We start from the raw sequence: 15,906 nt of genomic DNA on the forward strand, positions 1-15,906 counted from the left end.
CAACTTGAGAATCACAAATTTGGATCTTGGATCAATATAATCATCTTTCCAAAGCCAAAAATCGCATGATCTAGCATTCTTAAAAAACAAAACGAATCATTCTATGGCTCTTGAAACAACAAAACGAATTATTCAACTCTTAAAAAAGATTAACTTACCCCATACTAAGGACAACCCCAATATCTTCTACTAGGATTTCTCGGGGTCCAAGAGGTCAGCAAAGGCAAAACAAATTCGTGTTTGCATCACACCTTTTCCAATTCATGATCTTCCTCTTGTAAACAGAGCCTAGTCAAGCTTATTCGAGCTATTGTAGCACCTTAATAAGAATTACCGCCAATCAAACAACTAAAAATTCAAAATACGAAATAGATAAAAACAAATCAAAATGAAAAAGGGAGAAATGAATCAAAATGGAAAAGAGATGAATGAATAATAATGAAAAAGAGTTACATTTGATTCAAAAGAAGGAATTTTGAACTATGTTTGAATTTAGGGTTCTTGATTCAGATTTTTGGGTGAAAATTTAGGGTTTTTGTTCATTAGGGTCGGGTGATTGGGTTATATGAAGGGAATGGGAATATAATCGTTGGGTTAGATTTTTTTAATTAAAAAAATAAATAAAAATGACTTTATTAGCGTGTTGACGCGCTCAACTATGTGGAGCGAAACGCACCCTGGGTTGGGTGACGGAAGGGGGAAATAAATATACTTTTATGTACTTAAGGTGTGTAATAGGTCACCCCATTTGTTAAAGTGTGTAAATGACTTTTGGGTATACGTTTAGGGGGCAATTTATGCCTTTTGCCTAAAAATAAGTTTGAGCAACTTTTAAATCCATTTGCATTACTAATACTTAGAAATTCAAAATATAAGTAATATACTCATTAATATACAATAGAGTGCATTAATTATACATAACATGAAAAATATATACCAAATAAAATACTATTAATATACACAATTAATGCATGGATTATTTTTACTAATATCCCAACCAAACAACCCTAACTTTTCATTTGTTCGGATCTGAGAGAAACAACCTGTTTACAACTCAAAGGACTTTCCCAATTTGGTTTTCTCTCCAAAAATTCCATATTTCGCCTATACTCCCATTTTTTGTTATTATATATATATATATATATATATATATACTCTCCTCGCCAGTATATTAATATTAATATTAATCTTAATTATTACTGTAAAAATATTAATTAGACATACCCAGTACTTACTGCTTACAAAATTCATTTCAAGCATCAGTCCTCTCTCTCAGAAGAACCCTGTCCTTCCCCCCTCTCTGTCTGGATCTCTTTCTCCCACTTCCTTTCGTCTCTGGGAGACTCCGAGGATTCTTCTTCATTTGAGATCGATCTCTGGCGGTTGGGCTTCGCACCAAATCTCCCATTTCATCCGCCCTTGCTGTTTGCAATTTCTCATAGATCCGGAGCTCTGATCCATTATCTTTGATCTCGCCATCATGGCGGCTGCCAATGCTCCGATCACCATGAAAGAGACCCTTACGGTAAATTAATTTCACTCTATTTCCATGAGTAATTCAGCCTTCTTATGTACTTTTTGACTCTATTAGTATTTTTGTATTGGTAGCTTAGCATGTATGGACTCTTAGTTAGATCTGTCATATGTAGTTCTATTGCCAGATCTGTGATTTGATATTGTTTTTGCTTTTGGCATTGAATTTCAAATTATGTTGATGGCTCTTGCAGTTGCAAAGTATAGGGGTGAACCCGCAGTTCATCACATTCACCAATGTTACCATGGAATCGGATAAGTATATATGTGTAAGGGAGACGTCGCCTCAGAATAGTGTGGTGATTATTGATATGAACATGCCAATGCAACCTTTGAGGCGTCCAATTACGGCTGATTCTGCTCTTATGAATCCTAATTCTAGAATTTTGGCTCTAAAAGGTATGTAATCTCTGACAAGTGTTAGATTCTCATGGATGGTTTTTGTACTGGTTCAAAGTTACTGACTTCTGAACGGGTTTGATAGGAACACCTGAACTGCAGGTAATTTGTAATTACTGACTTCATAGTTTGTTGGATAATTCACCTTTGAGCAAAAGAAAAGTCTCTCTTCACCATTATCTTGATGTGCTAAAGAACTTTGAGACTAGAAAGAAGTAAATAGGGATAACAAAAGAATTTTGAAACTAAAAAAAAAGGGGACAGCAATAATCATAATAGTGCAAAGTGCACATGTGAAGCTTTTAGCAAGCTATGTAATAATTATGGCATAGATCAAGGAGGTTGATTAGGTTTGACTTTGCTGCGTGTCGTGATCTCCTCCTTGTGTGGATGACACACTTTTTGATTGGAGTGAGTGAAACATAAGAACCTAAATGGTGACCACTCTTAATTTTACAGGGGAAGTTGTAAATTGAAGAAGTTGCGCCATACATTTTAGTTCCTTTTTCTCACAGCACCTTATTTCACCCGAGTTTTGTTAACTTGATGCTAATGGTTGATGCATTTCTTAGCTTATCTGGAACGTGTAGTTTCTAGTTGGATCTTCATTATATTTTCTACAATAGTGGAACTTATCAGTGTTGCTGCTACATGTCAGCTGTTATATTGTTTACAGAATCCCTCTTCCCACTGACATCCTGGTGTATGTTTTTGGAATTCTAATTAGAACCAGCACTTTGTAGTTTGGCTAAGCCAAGCCAGCCCTTCTATTTGTTTTCTTGCACGAATTATAGATTATTATTTCAATCAAACTATTTGTTACTTTAAGAGATGGAGTATATACAGGAGATATCTGTTTTAAATGGGTTAATTTTTTTTAAGCTTGAAAAACTGCCCTTCCTCACGTTGTTCTTTTTTGAAAAATGGGAAGACTACTCTTCCTCTGTTTCTTGATGATGGCATGATGCAATCCTCTCTTATCTCTTGAAGCTCAAGTTCCTGGAACCAGTCAAGATCACTTGCAGATTTTCAATATTGAGGCAAAACAGAAAATAAAATCATATCAGATGCCTGAGCAGGTGCTTGCTTTACGTATTTACTTGATTTGGTTTATGCATTATTTACTGCCCATGGTCATCAATCATGTGATGTGTTCTGCCATATAACGACCTAATGTGTACTACAGGTTGTTTTCTGGAAATGGATTACACCGAAGATGTTAGGTCTTGTTACACAAACGTCAGTCTATCATTGGCCAATTGAAGGTAAGGCACTTTCTCTTTTCACATTACAACATTTTTTTGGGTCCTGTTTGCCTGGTGAAGCTCTTTTTTCTGTTGGTAATGATTTGTTTTACACATTTTGAAAATGGTGGATGGTTGTGTCCTTAATAATTCCCTTTTATCTTTGTGCAGGGGATTCTGAGCCTGTAAAGATGTTTGATAGAACAGCCAATTTAGCCAACAACCAAATAATCAACTACCGATGTGATCCTTCTGAGAAATGGTTGGTTTTAATTGGTATTGCCCCAGGTTCACCAGAGGTGTGTAATGCTTACATGTTAGTGGAAAACTTAATCTTGATGTCTTATTCCTGAAAGCAGACCTACTTAACTTCCCAATCACCCTTTTCACTGTCATCGGGGATGCAGACACTAGGACGTTTGTGTAGGGCTTGCCAGCTTTTCTAAATTGTCTGATTTTTTAGTCTCTGTGATTGCTCCGTCTACGCCCCATCATTGTAACTTGCTTTTGCATGTTTTTTTTTGTATTTGGATTGTGTAACATGCTATGATAGTGGTTAGTTGCATCAAAATGCCAGTATACTGCAATTACTTTTTGCTACTTGGATGTTTGATGATATTGATTAAAAATTTTGAGCTCAAAAGAGTGGGATTTTTAAAAATCTGGGAGAAACATGTTTGTATTTGTTAAGATTCTCATATTTATTGAATATAGAAGGGACGTGCACTTCCTTTTTTGACTATTCTGCTGTGACTTCTGTTAATAGAGGCCTCAACTGGTCAAAGGAAACATGCAATTATTTTCAGTGGATCAGCAACGCAGTCAAGCTCTCGAGGCACATGCTGCAGCATTTGCCTCATTCAGGGTGAGAAAGATCCTCCATAATTCTTCTTTTAATGTGTTCAGCCATTGTTGATTTTATGTTTTCCTGCCTGACTGTTTCTTGCTTTATTCAGGTTCCTGGAAATGAAAGGGATTCCATACTCATTTCCTTTGCCACGAAGTCCTCCAATGCTGGACAAGTCACATCAAAGTTGCATGTCATTGAGCTTGGAGCCCAGCCAGGTCAGAACACTGCTCTCTTATTACTACAACCTGTAGTTCAATTGTGAAGTTATTTAGTAAAATTGTGGGGCAAATCTGCCTCATATGGTTGTCATCAGTTCTCTTAATATGTTAAATGTTTGCAGGGAAACCGTCTTTTACGAAGAAACAGGCAGATCTCTTCTTTCCTCCAGATTTTGCTGACGATTTCCCAGTTGCCATGCAGGTATCTCTTGCCTTCCCTGTGTGGAGCTGTTGTCACTTTATTTGTCTTTCTGCATTTTATGAATTCAGTTTCTTATAACACGGCTCTTTGTTATTCTGGCAGATATCTCATAAATACAGTTTAATTTATGTCATCACAAAGCTTGGGCTTCTCTTTGTCTATGACCTCGAAACAGCTACTGCAGTGTACAGAAATAGGATCAGCCCAGATCCTATTTTTCTGACAGCAGAAGCTTCATCTATTGGTGGTTTCTATGCCATCAACAGGCGAGGCCAAGTTTTGCTTGCCACAGTTAATGAAGCAACTCTAGTACCTTTTGTCAGTGGCCAAGTACGTCAATTTTCATTTTATTCTATTATTATATTGTATCATTAGCATTTTATTTAACCTAACCATAAACTTTGTACACATAATATTCCAGTTGAATAATCTGGAGCTTGCTGTCAATCTTGCCAAAAGAGGAAACCTTCCTGGGGCTGAGAATTTAGTAAGTTGATATCATATTGTCAACTTCTATTGGAAATCTACCGGATCTTTACCCATTATATGGTGCACCATGATTTTTGCTATCCTATCATCGGTTCCTTCTCTGAGAACAATATAGTAAAATGAATATTGCTTGTCGTAGATATCATCAGCAGTTAGCAGTCTTATCAAAAGTTTTTGATCTTATTGATTCAGCATGTTGATAATCTGAGGATGTCTTTTCTCTACAATGATCTTAGTGTATCACTGTTATATGTCCTCAGGTTGTCCAGCGGTTCCAAGAGTTGTTTTCCCAGACAAAGTACAAAGAAGCTGCAGAGCTTGCAGCGGAATCACCTCAAGGCATACTCCGTACGTCTGACACTGTTGCCAAATTTCAGGTATTGGTTATGATATGAAAATTATGTTTTTTTTCGCAGGATTTCATTGCCTTACTGGTCTCAGAAGAGTTTCTGGAATTCATTTGTTATTCTGCAAAAGGTGATACATATATTAATTTATTTAGTTTTGTAATTGGTCTTCTTTGCAGAGTGTTCCTGTTCAAGCAGGGCAAACACCTCCCTTATTGCAGTACTTTGGGACACTTTTAACGAAAGGAAAGCTAAATGCTTTTGAATCATTGGAACTGTCGCGCCTTGTTGTCAACCAGAACAAGAAAAACCTGTTGGAGAACTGGTTGGCTGAGGATAAGCTGGAGTGCAGTGAGGAACTTGGGGATCTTGTGAAGGTCAAATTTTGAAGTTGAAATTCATTATTTTCATTGCTCATCACTTTATTTGATTTTGTTTTTGCAAGTAGTCTATTGTTCTTGTTATTGATTGCAGTCATAATTCTTTTGTAGACTGTTGATAATGACCTTGCCCTAAAGATATATATCAAAGCAAGAGCGACTCCGAAAGTTGTTGCTGCTTTTGCTGAACGCAGGGAGTTTGACAAGATTCTGATATATTCCAAGCAGGTAAGTGATTTCCATTTGTGTTCGTCTGGCTGACTACTTTTTATTGTCTTTTCCCCCTCTTTCTGTTTTTTGATTAGTTCTGTTTTCTTCTTTTTTGGCTTGTCTGAGCTGGCAATATCTAAGATGGTTCAACCCTCTCTAGTATAAATTAATTCTGGGTTGGATATTAAAAATGATTTTTTGGTTAGTACAGGTTGGATATACACCTGACTATTTGTTCCTTCTTCAAACAATTCTTCGATCTGATCCTCAGGTATGATGTGAATAGTTACTCAAGTCATAATGTTTTCTATTTCCCATCCTTGTCTGCTAGCTTCATTTAGTAGATTTTACGGGATTTACTCCGTGATATTTGAATGTTAATGTTTTTGACCATATGGTACTGCTCAACTTGTGTTTTCTTTTTTGAGGATAAAAGTGCAACTAGAATTGTGTATTTAATGATGTCATTTCAAGATATTGTACTCAATTTGGAAAGTTGCCTTGTCTGTGATGAAGAGAAAATGAGCACTTGTAAATCTGACACAGTGCTAGTTTTGATGAAGTTGAACAATTGCTCTGTTTATGCAGGGAGCTGTTAACTTTGCGCTCATGATGTCCCAAATGGAGGGTGGTTGTCCTGTTGATTACAACACCATCACCGATCTATTTCTGCAGGTTAATCGACTTACAATTATTACAATTTTATCCTTTTCTTAAGCGCTTTACAATGTTTGCTATGTTTTTCTATGGGATGCAGTGCATAGCTGACAGCATATTCTCTTTCTTTCTGCTTTTGTTAATAGAGGAATATGATCCGTGAGGCAACAGCATTTTTATTGGATGTTCTGAAGCCTAACCTTCCAGAGCATGGCTTTCTGCAGACCAAGGTTTCTTTACTTTTTTCATTAGGGAACTTTGTCTGTTAGTACATTCTGCTTCTGAATTGTAACTTATCTCTTCTTTACAGGTCTTGGAAATCAACCTCGTGACTTTCCCGAATGTTGCTGATGCTATATTAGCAAATGGAATGTTCAGTCATTATGATCGACCTCGGATTGCTCAACTTTGTGAGAAAGCTGGTCTTTACGTGCGGGCTCTGCAGGTTGAATCATTATCAGCATTTCTGCCTTAACTTTCCTTGAGAAACCTCTGCTAAGTCAGAATAATCATGTTTTGTTTCTGCAGCACTATTCCGAACTGCCTGATATCAAGCGTGTCATTGTTAATACACATGCAATTGAGCCTCAGGTTGGAATATTCATAGATAGTATATTCCTTTTTCTATAGGAGTTTGTCCGACTTAACCTGATTGATGCTGTTCCTCTTAGGCCTTGGTTGAGTTTTTTGGGACCCTTTCACGTGAATGGGCACTTGAGTGCATGAAGGACCTCCTTGTTATCAATATCAAAGGAAACCTTCAAATAATTGTTCAGGTACGGTTATGTTGTCATATTGCTGAAGAGATTTTCTTCTGGAATTTATCATGTACCTGCACCTATAAAGTATGCATAAACTCAAGCAGAGGCATTTTTTGGGAATACTCCACAGTAATGGCATCTTGGCTGATTATGAGTTTTGCAGGTTGCAAAAGAGTACTGTGAGCAGTTGGGTGTTGATGCTTGCATAAAGATTTTTGAGCAATTTAAGTCCTATGAGGGGTTATATTTCTTCCTGGGATCATATTTGAGTTCCAGGTACATACTAGAGGAGACACTTTTTGCCATTTTGGCGGGCTAATTTTAATTGTTAATTAATCTGTCTTTTTGGGTCTCGTGCAGTGAGGATCCTGAAATCCACTTTAAATATATCGAGTCAGCTGCCAGAACTGGTCAAATCAAGGAGGTTGAGCGTGTCACAAGAGAATCAAACTTCTATGATGCGGAAAAGACGAAGAACTTCTTAATGGAAGCCAAACTTCCCGATGCTCGGCCTCTAATTAATGTTTGTGACCGTTTTGGTTTTGTTCCTGACCTCACACACTACCTCTATACCAACAATATGCTACGGTATATTGAAGGTTATGTCCAAAAGGTTTGTATGGTTTCTGTGTAATACTTGTTTTATGGAAGTATTTGCAAGTGGGAAATGACAAGCCTTTTATCTTCTATGGAACAGGTCAATCCAGGAAATGCACCTTTAGTCGTAGGGCAGCTTTTAGATGATGAGTGTCCCGAGGATTTTATTAAGGGATTGATCCTGTCTGTGCGTTCTCTGCTTCCAGTTGAGCCCCTAGTGGAAGAATGTGAAAAAAGGTCTTTGTTTATCCTTGTAGAGTTGCTTCAAAAGTGTTTGTTACCAACTTTTAGTGTGTTAAGCCTTTAACCCAATTGGTTCTCAGGAATCGACTCCGCTTGCTGACACAGTTTTTGGAGCATCTTGTAAGTGAAGGAAGTCAAGATGTGCATGTACACAATGCTCTGGGAAAGATCATCATAGATAGCAATAACAACCCAGAGCACTTCCTCACAACCAATCCATACTATGACTCACGCGTTGTTGGTAAATATTGTGAAAAGTGTGATCCTACCCTTGCTGTTGTTGCATATAGGAGAGGTCAATGTGATGATGAACTTATTAATGTGACAAACAAGAACTCTTTGTTCAAACTTCAAGCAAGGTTAGTTATTCACTAGGTTTGCGATAATAACTAGTTCATCAGATGTCTATCAGTGGAGTAAACTGTCATGTTATAATTGTTTTCAGGTATGTGGTTGAGAGGATGGATGGTGATATTTGGGAGAAAGTTCTTAACCCTGAAAATGAGTTTAGAAGGCAGCTTATTGATCAAGTTGTTTCCACTGCTCTGCCTGAAAGCAAGAGCCCTGAGCAAGTTTCTGCAGCTGTTAAAGCTTTCATGACTGCTGATCTTCCCCATGAACTGATTGAACTTCTTGAAAAGATTGTGCTCCAGAATTCTGCATTCAGTGGGAACTTTAATCTGCAGAATTTGCTTATCCTGACAGCCATCAAAGCTGATCCATCCAGAGTAATGGACTATATCAATAGACTTGATAATTTTGATGGACCTGCAGTAGGGGAGGTTGCTGTCGAAGCGCAACTTTATGAAGAAGCTTTTGCAATCTTCAAGAAGTTCAACTTGAATGTCCAGGCTGTTAATGTTCTGCTTGACAACATTCGTGATATTAACCGGGCTGTGGAGTTTGCGTTCCGAGTTGAAGAAGATGCTGTTTGGAGTCAGGTGGCTAAAGCTCAACTAAGAGAAGGATTAGTGAGTGATGCTATTGAGTCGTTTATTCGTGCAGATGACGCCACCCACTTTTTGGATGTAATTCGCGCTGCAGAGGATGCAGATGTTTACCATGACCTGGTGAAGTATCTCCTGATGGTAAGGCAGAAGACAAAGGAGCCCAAAGTTGACAGTGAACTCATTTATGCATATGCTAAAATTGATCGATTGAGTGACATTGAAGAGTTTATTCTCATGCCCAATGTTGCTAATCTACCTAATGTTGGTGACAAGTTGTTTGATGAAGGCTTATATGAGGCTGCAAAGATCATATTTGCTTTCATTTCTAACTGGGCCAAGTTGGCCAGCACACTTGTGAAGTTAAATCAATTTCAAGGTGCTGTTGATGCAGCACGCAAGGCAAATAGTGCGAAGACATGGAAAGACGTCTGCTTTGCTTGCGTCGATGCTGAGGAGTTCCGTTTGGCTCAAATTTGTGGGCTTAACATTATAGTGCAGGTATCTAACTCTGTGTTTTATGAGTTATTATTGAGCAGATATTGTTGGTACTTCTATTGTCTTCATTTGCATCTAAGTTGATCTTCTGGGATACTCTTGATTTGTATCATCTCTTTTTACTTTTGTAGGTGGATGACTTGGAGGAAGTTAGTGAATATTACCAAAATAGAGGATGTTTTAATGAATTAATCTCTCTTATGGAGAGTGGGTTGGGTTTGGAGCGTGCACATATGGGTATCTTCACAGAACTTGGTGTCTTATATGCCAGATATCGTCACGAGAAGCTCATGGAGCACATTAAATTATTCTCCACCAGACTCAACATTCCCAAGCTTATTCGTGCCTGCGATGAGCAGCAACACTGGAAGGAACTCACATATTTGTACATCCAATATGATGAATTTGATAATGCTGCCACCACTGTTATGAATCATTCTCCAGATGCCTGGGATCATATGCAGTTCAAAGACATTGTTGTCAAAGTTGCTAATGTGGAGCTTTATTACAAGGCCGTCCACTTTTATTTGCAAGAGCATCCTGATCTCATTAATGACCTTCTAAATGTTCTTGCACTTAGAGTAGATCACACACGCGTTGTGGACATAATGAGAAAGGTCTTTACTTATTATCAAACCTCTTGGCTTAAGGAATTGTTTGGATTATATTTTGTGATATATATTCTTCTTTCTAAACCATTTGGTTTCTTTGTTGGACTGACATCAGGCTGGTCACCTTCACCTAGTCAAGCCGTACATGATTGCTGTTCAGAGCAACAATGTTTCTGCGGTGAATGAGGCACTTAACGAAATTTATGTTGAGGAAGAAGACTATGATAGACTACGTGAATCAATTGAGTTGCATGATAACTTCGATCAGATAGGCCTTGCTCAGAAGGTGGAGGCGAGTTCTTCTAAAGTTATCTCTCTGTGTTTATAATATGTCTCATAACTATTTCCACTTTTCTTGTTTTCCGAGCAGATAGAGAAGCATGAGCTTCTTGAGATGAGGCGTGTTGCTGCTTCTATCTATAAGAAAGCTGGTAGGTGGAAGCAATCTATTGCTTTGTCAAAGAAAGATAATCTCTACAAAGATGCTATGGAGACAGCCTCACAATCTGGAGATCGCGAACTTGCAGAGGAGTTGCTTGTTTACTTCATCGAACAGGTATATGGCTTTAATTTTAAGAATCATCCATGTTTCTTCCTTTTTACAAGCTCTTAAAAGAGGTAAACTCAGTGATTGCGGAAAATAAGTTAATACTTGCTCCGTCATATGTCGGCTTCACAATTAAATTATTGTGACATGTGAGTAGGAATGGGCTGTCTTGGTTTTCTGAGTATTTGTGGGTGTCAGAGAACACCCACACTCCTTAAGATTAAATGCAACATACCAAGAAAAAAAAGAAAAAGAGTTTGTACACTTTAAAGCATTGACAGATACGACTGAAAGTTTGTTGTTACTATATGCACAATTTGTTTTATGGATGGGAGTTGTAAGGAGGCTACAAAATAATTTGACTGGAAATGATATTTGTTGGTCTGACCAAGTCCGAGGTGGATTGCCCCGTTTATCTGTGCATTGTTAAATGCTAGTGAACTTCTAATGTAGTGACATCTAGAATTTTCTGAAGTCTTACTTTTAACCTTTTATTTGATTTTTTACTTTTTATCGTTGTTAAAGCTTTAGGGGGAAATGGAATTGAGCTCCTAACCGTTGATGCTTGTTTTTGCAGGGAAAGAAAGAATGCTTCGCATCATGCCTGTTTGTTTGTTATGATTTGATTCGGCCAGATGTTGCCCTTGAGCTTGCCTGGATGAATAATATGATTGACTTTGCATTCCCTTACCTGTTACAGGTAACTAACTATCTGAACCTCCACCCTGATTCTGTATGTGTGCACTTTTGCGTATCTGCTACTCCCTCCATCCCATTTAATGTGGCACCATTTGACTTGACATGGTGTTTAAGAAAAAAAGGAAGACTTTTGGAACTTGTGGTCTAAAACAATTGTTAGATATTTGTGTGGCTGAGAATCATTTTACCAAGGGTAAAGGGGTATTTAAAGTTAAATTGTTTCTAATTATCGTAAGGTGACTTTCTTTTTGGGATGGACTAAAAGGAAAGGGTGCCACATAAATGGGATGAAGTAATAAAAAAGACACCCTTGTCTGTTGGATTTGTTGTGTCCTTTCCTCTGGTAGACGTATTTATGGTGAACCTTTTATTGTTATAGTCCAGCTTCTCACGAAGTCTTTTTTTCCTGTTTAGGCAGTGTGGTTAAAGCACTCATGTTGTCTCTTCCATATGCAATTCATATTGCCTTGTCATATTTGCTATGTTCTTTAAAGCAAAATTTCTCCGCAAGGTTCTGATGAGGCCATTTTGGTATATCTGTGTTTTTTGCAAGAGTGTTTTTTCCAAAATGAACTGTTAGACCATAACAGAAAAATCTTAATCCAGTACACCCTCAATGTTGAGAGTCTGCTGCTGTTTGAAGATTTGCCTATCTGGGACAAGATACTTCCTTCTTTTTTTTTCCATTTTTCTGTTGCTCTATGAAATTTCATAAAATTAAGATAACTTTGCATTAACCTTTTTTATTTGTGTATATGGCTTACAGCTCTTTGCTCATATTTTTTCATCATTTCTTCGCTGTTTTACTTCTCTTTTAATCATGTCATTTTTGGTTTCGTCCATCGGGATGCTTCTTAATAGTCTTATTCCATACTGCCATCAGCAGTCACTGTTTAACTTGGCTTTCTCTATCTCAGTTTATCCGTGAATACACTGGCAAGGTTGATGAGCTAATAAAAGATAAGATTGAAGCTCAAAGTGAAGCAAAAGCCAGAGAGAATGAAGAGAAGGATGTGATGAAGCAGCAGGTACGTACATAGCGAACCTAACCACGGTTACAACTAGATGCATTTATTTCCTTATATTGACCTGGAATTTATTACTGAAGTTGCATGGATCTTTGTTAAATTTTAACAATTGACACGTACATACACCCTTCTTGTGGCAAAATTGACAGTCTCTTCAATCTGTTGATGTCCAACAAACGCTTTACTAATAATATTTACTGGTTGATTGCAGAATATGTATGCGCAGCTGCTGCCATTGGCTTTGCCTGCCCCACCAATGCCAGGTATGGCAGGAGGTTTTGCTGCGCCACCCCCTCAAATGGGTGGGATGGGAATGCCTCCCATGCCTCCATTTGGCATGCCACCCATGGGTCCCTACTAATATGATGGTGTTCAATATACTGGTGTTAACACAAACGGGCAGGCAGATGATCTGGGGTTCTTTTGCTTTTTGTTTAGGGTTGTTGCCCTTGTATTTTTGTCACTTACCATGCAGTTGTTGACCACTCATGGACACAAGTGGAGGCTTTGATAAAATAATTGTTCTGTTGTGTGTCATAGGTGTTGATATCTCCTTTGTAATATTCTTTTAGAAGAGGCATTTTTTTTGTAGTTAGGCAGAAAGGGGGAAATTTTTATTATTCAGGACCAAAGAGATGCATTAATTTTGCATCTTGCATTGATTTGCTGGGGTCGGTTAAGGTGCTTCATCTCCAGTTTTGTAATTGTTTCTAGGTTCATTTCCCTGAGGGTATAATTATGTTACGTACTTGTGGTTTTTTTTTTGTGGTTCCTATGCGATTGTCTTCATGGTATGTTGTATGCAGTTGCTGTTACTTCTTGGTTGGATTTTTTATCATTCTTTTTAGCAGGCACAAGCATCGCTAATCTGGTTTATTCCTCGTTTCGAGCTTTATGATAACTGTTGACGTAGAACTATTCAGGTTTTCATGGGGTATCTTTTCCGTTCCTTTTGGGAATTTTAGTGTTTTCTCTTCACATGTAAAACGTAATTGTTGAATTTGTAATCGAACACAGCAGATGTATTCTGTTTTTGAGTTAAATTTCGTAGTAGTTGGGATATGTCTTCTAGTGATGGTAATGACTAATGAGGTGCTGTGGGGTTGGGTTGACACAAGGAAAAAATTGCTTTTTTACAGGAGCCGGTTTAAAAATTTTAAATGTACCTGTAGTATTTTCGTGACAGTAACGAATAAGAATATAAAAGCAGCTATTTATATAGAGTCAAGTTTCTTTGGGACTATTTCAAATATATACAATAAAGTAATTAGTTTACAACAAATAGTCATGTTTTATTTACATAAAAAATAGCTAAAAGTCATAGAAAAGTATATATTGACTATACAATATAGTTTGCCAAAAGTTACGGAAACTGGTGAAGCAGAAGGTGGAAGAAGAATGAGGAGGAGAAAGAAGGAGCAAAAGAAGAAGATGATGAAGAACAACGAAGAAGAATATGAAGAACGCTGCTTTAGAAGACGACCCAGAAGCGGGTGACTCGTTTTTTGGAAATCAGTAAGGCCGAATGACCATATTAAGTAATTACTGAAAATGGGGCAAAAAACATGGTAAATAAAATTTATGAATGAATATTTTGCATAACTTTTCCTTCTTTTTTTTTTTTTTTTAGAAACTACATAAATGGGCCATAAAACTCAAAATAATTACATGTTCATACATCAATCTAAAGTAATTCAAGAAATACCCATTCTTTAAAATTTTTTTACAGCCCATACCCCCATTCATTGAGGCTCATAATTTTCGCTTAACTGATACTAAATCAGTATATATATATATATATACTGATTTATGTCACGACCCAAAAATGGACGTGATGACACTCGTCTTATCCCACCAAGACAAGTCGGCCTAATACCCAACTAATACAGTGAAGTGCGGAAATAAGCTATAATTGCAAGTTTAATAACAAGTAATAATACGAATAACAAGTCAACTTAACCAAAATCTCAAAAACCTGGTTGTCACGTGCACAAGTCTCTAAAGTATTACAACTGAATCGAAAGAAAGATACAAGTCTCACATGAAATTGTTTCTAGAATAGAACAACATCATAAATAGGATTGAGAAAGTTCACTGAGATGATAAACAATTACCTCACAAATCTCCACAGAAACCTCAGACAAGGAGAGAATATAAAGTATCACAAAGATCCGGGCTAGTAATCTAAAAAAATGTAGAAGCAAGGGGTGAGTACCAAATCACACGGTACTCAACAAACAAACTCCTAAACACAAGCTAAGGGTATAGAATACGAGTACTCCTTACACCCCAACCGAACCTCCACAACTACAACCTGCATAAAAACTAGTCCAACCTAATAGTTCATAATTTACATAGCACATAGTTCAACCATTTCACTCCAACAATACAAGTCAGCAACACATAAGATCAGGTTCACCAATCACAAGTTCCACAGAAAGGCACTCACAAATTCAAAAATAATAAAGATATGCAATGCAATGAAATGCAATGTCAAGTATAGTGATGCATGTCTTACCTAACGATACACACCCGCTGTCTCTCAATTCGGGACCCATGAGTTATTACATTATCCGACGAGTGAGAGTGAATGGATAAAGTGATAAGAATCAAATTGGACCAATGACGCACGATAGAGATTCAAGAAGTGAAGATTTTTCCTAAAATTCACTATAGCCTCTCGAAGATAAGTAAAGACGTCTCCGTACCGATCCTGGAGACTTTACATAGACTCGACTTATATACATGTGAGACCTATGAACCTGGGCTTTGATACCATTTAGTCATGATCTAAAAATGGACGTGATGACACTCGTCTTATCCCACCAAGGCAAGTCAGCCTAATACCCAACTAATACGGTAAAGTGTAGAAATAAGTTATAATAGAAAGTTTAATAACAACTAATAATACGAATAACACGTCAACTTAGCTAAATTCCAAAAACCTGGTTGTCACATGCACAAGGCTCTAAAGTATTACAATTGAATCGAAAGAAAGATACAAGTCTCACATGACATTGTTTCTAGAATAGAACAACATAATAAATAGAAGTGAGAAGGTCCGCTGAAATGATTAACAACTACCTCACAAATCTCCACAGGAAACCTCAGACAAGGAGATAAATAGAGAGTATCACGAAGATCCGGGCTAGTAACCTAAAAAAATGTAGAAGCAAGGGGTGAGTACCAAAACACACGGTACTCAGCAAGCAAACTCGTAAACACGAGCTATGAGTATAGAATACAGGTACTCCTTACACCCTAACCAAACCTCCACAACTACAACCTGCATAAACATCAGTCCAACCTAATAGTTCGTAATTTACATAGCACATAGTTCAAACACTTCACTCCAACAATACAGGTCAGCAACACACGAGATCAGGTTCACCAGTCACAAGTTCCATAGAAAGGCACTCACAAGTTCAAAAATGATAAAGATATGC

The 15,906-nt window shown here is 37.4% G+C and overlaps 1 protein-coding gene across 1 annotated transcript; it reads left to right on the top strand.

The window, feature by feature from the left end:
• The first annotated feature begins 1,275 nt into the window (after window positions 1–1,275).
• On the top strand, window positions 1,276–13,221 carry LOC125819373 (clathrin heavy chain 1). The gene is made up of 30 exons (XM_049498819.1): window positions 1,276–1,525; window positions 1,728–1,932; window positions 2,923–3,011; window positions 3,119–3,197; window positions 3,348–3,475; window positions 3,943–4,041; window positions 4,133–4,241; window positions 4,367–4,446; window positions 4,549–4,776; window positions 4,868–4,933; window positions 5,196–5,312; window positions 5,462–5,659; window positions 5,774–5,890; window positions 6,084–6,143; window positions 6,461–6,547; window positions 6,676–6,759; window positions 6,840–6,974; window positions 7,058–7,120; window positions 7,201–7,305; window positions 7,454–7,566; window positions 7,651–7,903; window positions 7,988–8,124; window positions 8,211–8,489; window positions 8,576–9,578; window positions 9,707–10,192; window positions 10,302–10,472; window positions 10,557–10,742; window positions 11,311–11,433; window positions 12,350–12,460; window positions 12,672–13,221. Exons 1-30 carry the CDS (start codon window positions 1,481–1,483, stop codon window positions 12,819–12,821), a joined length of 5,106 nt encoding a protein of 1,701 aa, XP_049354776.1. The 5' UTR covers window positions 1,276–1,480; the 3' UTR covers window positions 12,822–13,221.
• Window positions 13,222–15,906: the final 2,685 nt, after the last annotated feature.

Source organism: Solanum verrucosum, unplaced genomic scaffold (genome assembly GCF_900185275.1).
Source record: "Solanum verrucosum unplaced genomic scaffold, falcon-dt-bn FXZP01000207.1, whole genome shotgun sequence".
Taxonomy (NCBI): Eukaryota; Viridiplantae; Streptophyta; class Magnoliopsida; order Solanales; family Solanaceae; genus Solanum; species Solanum verrucosum.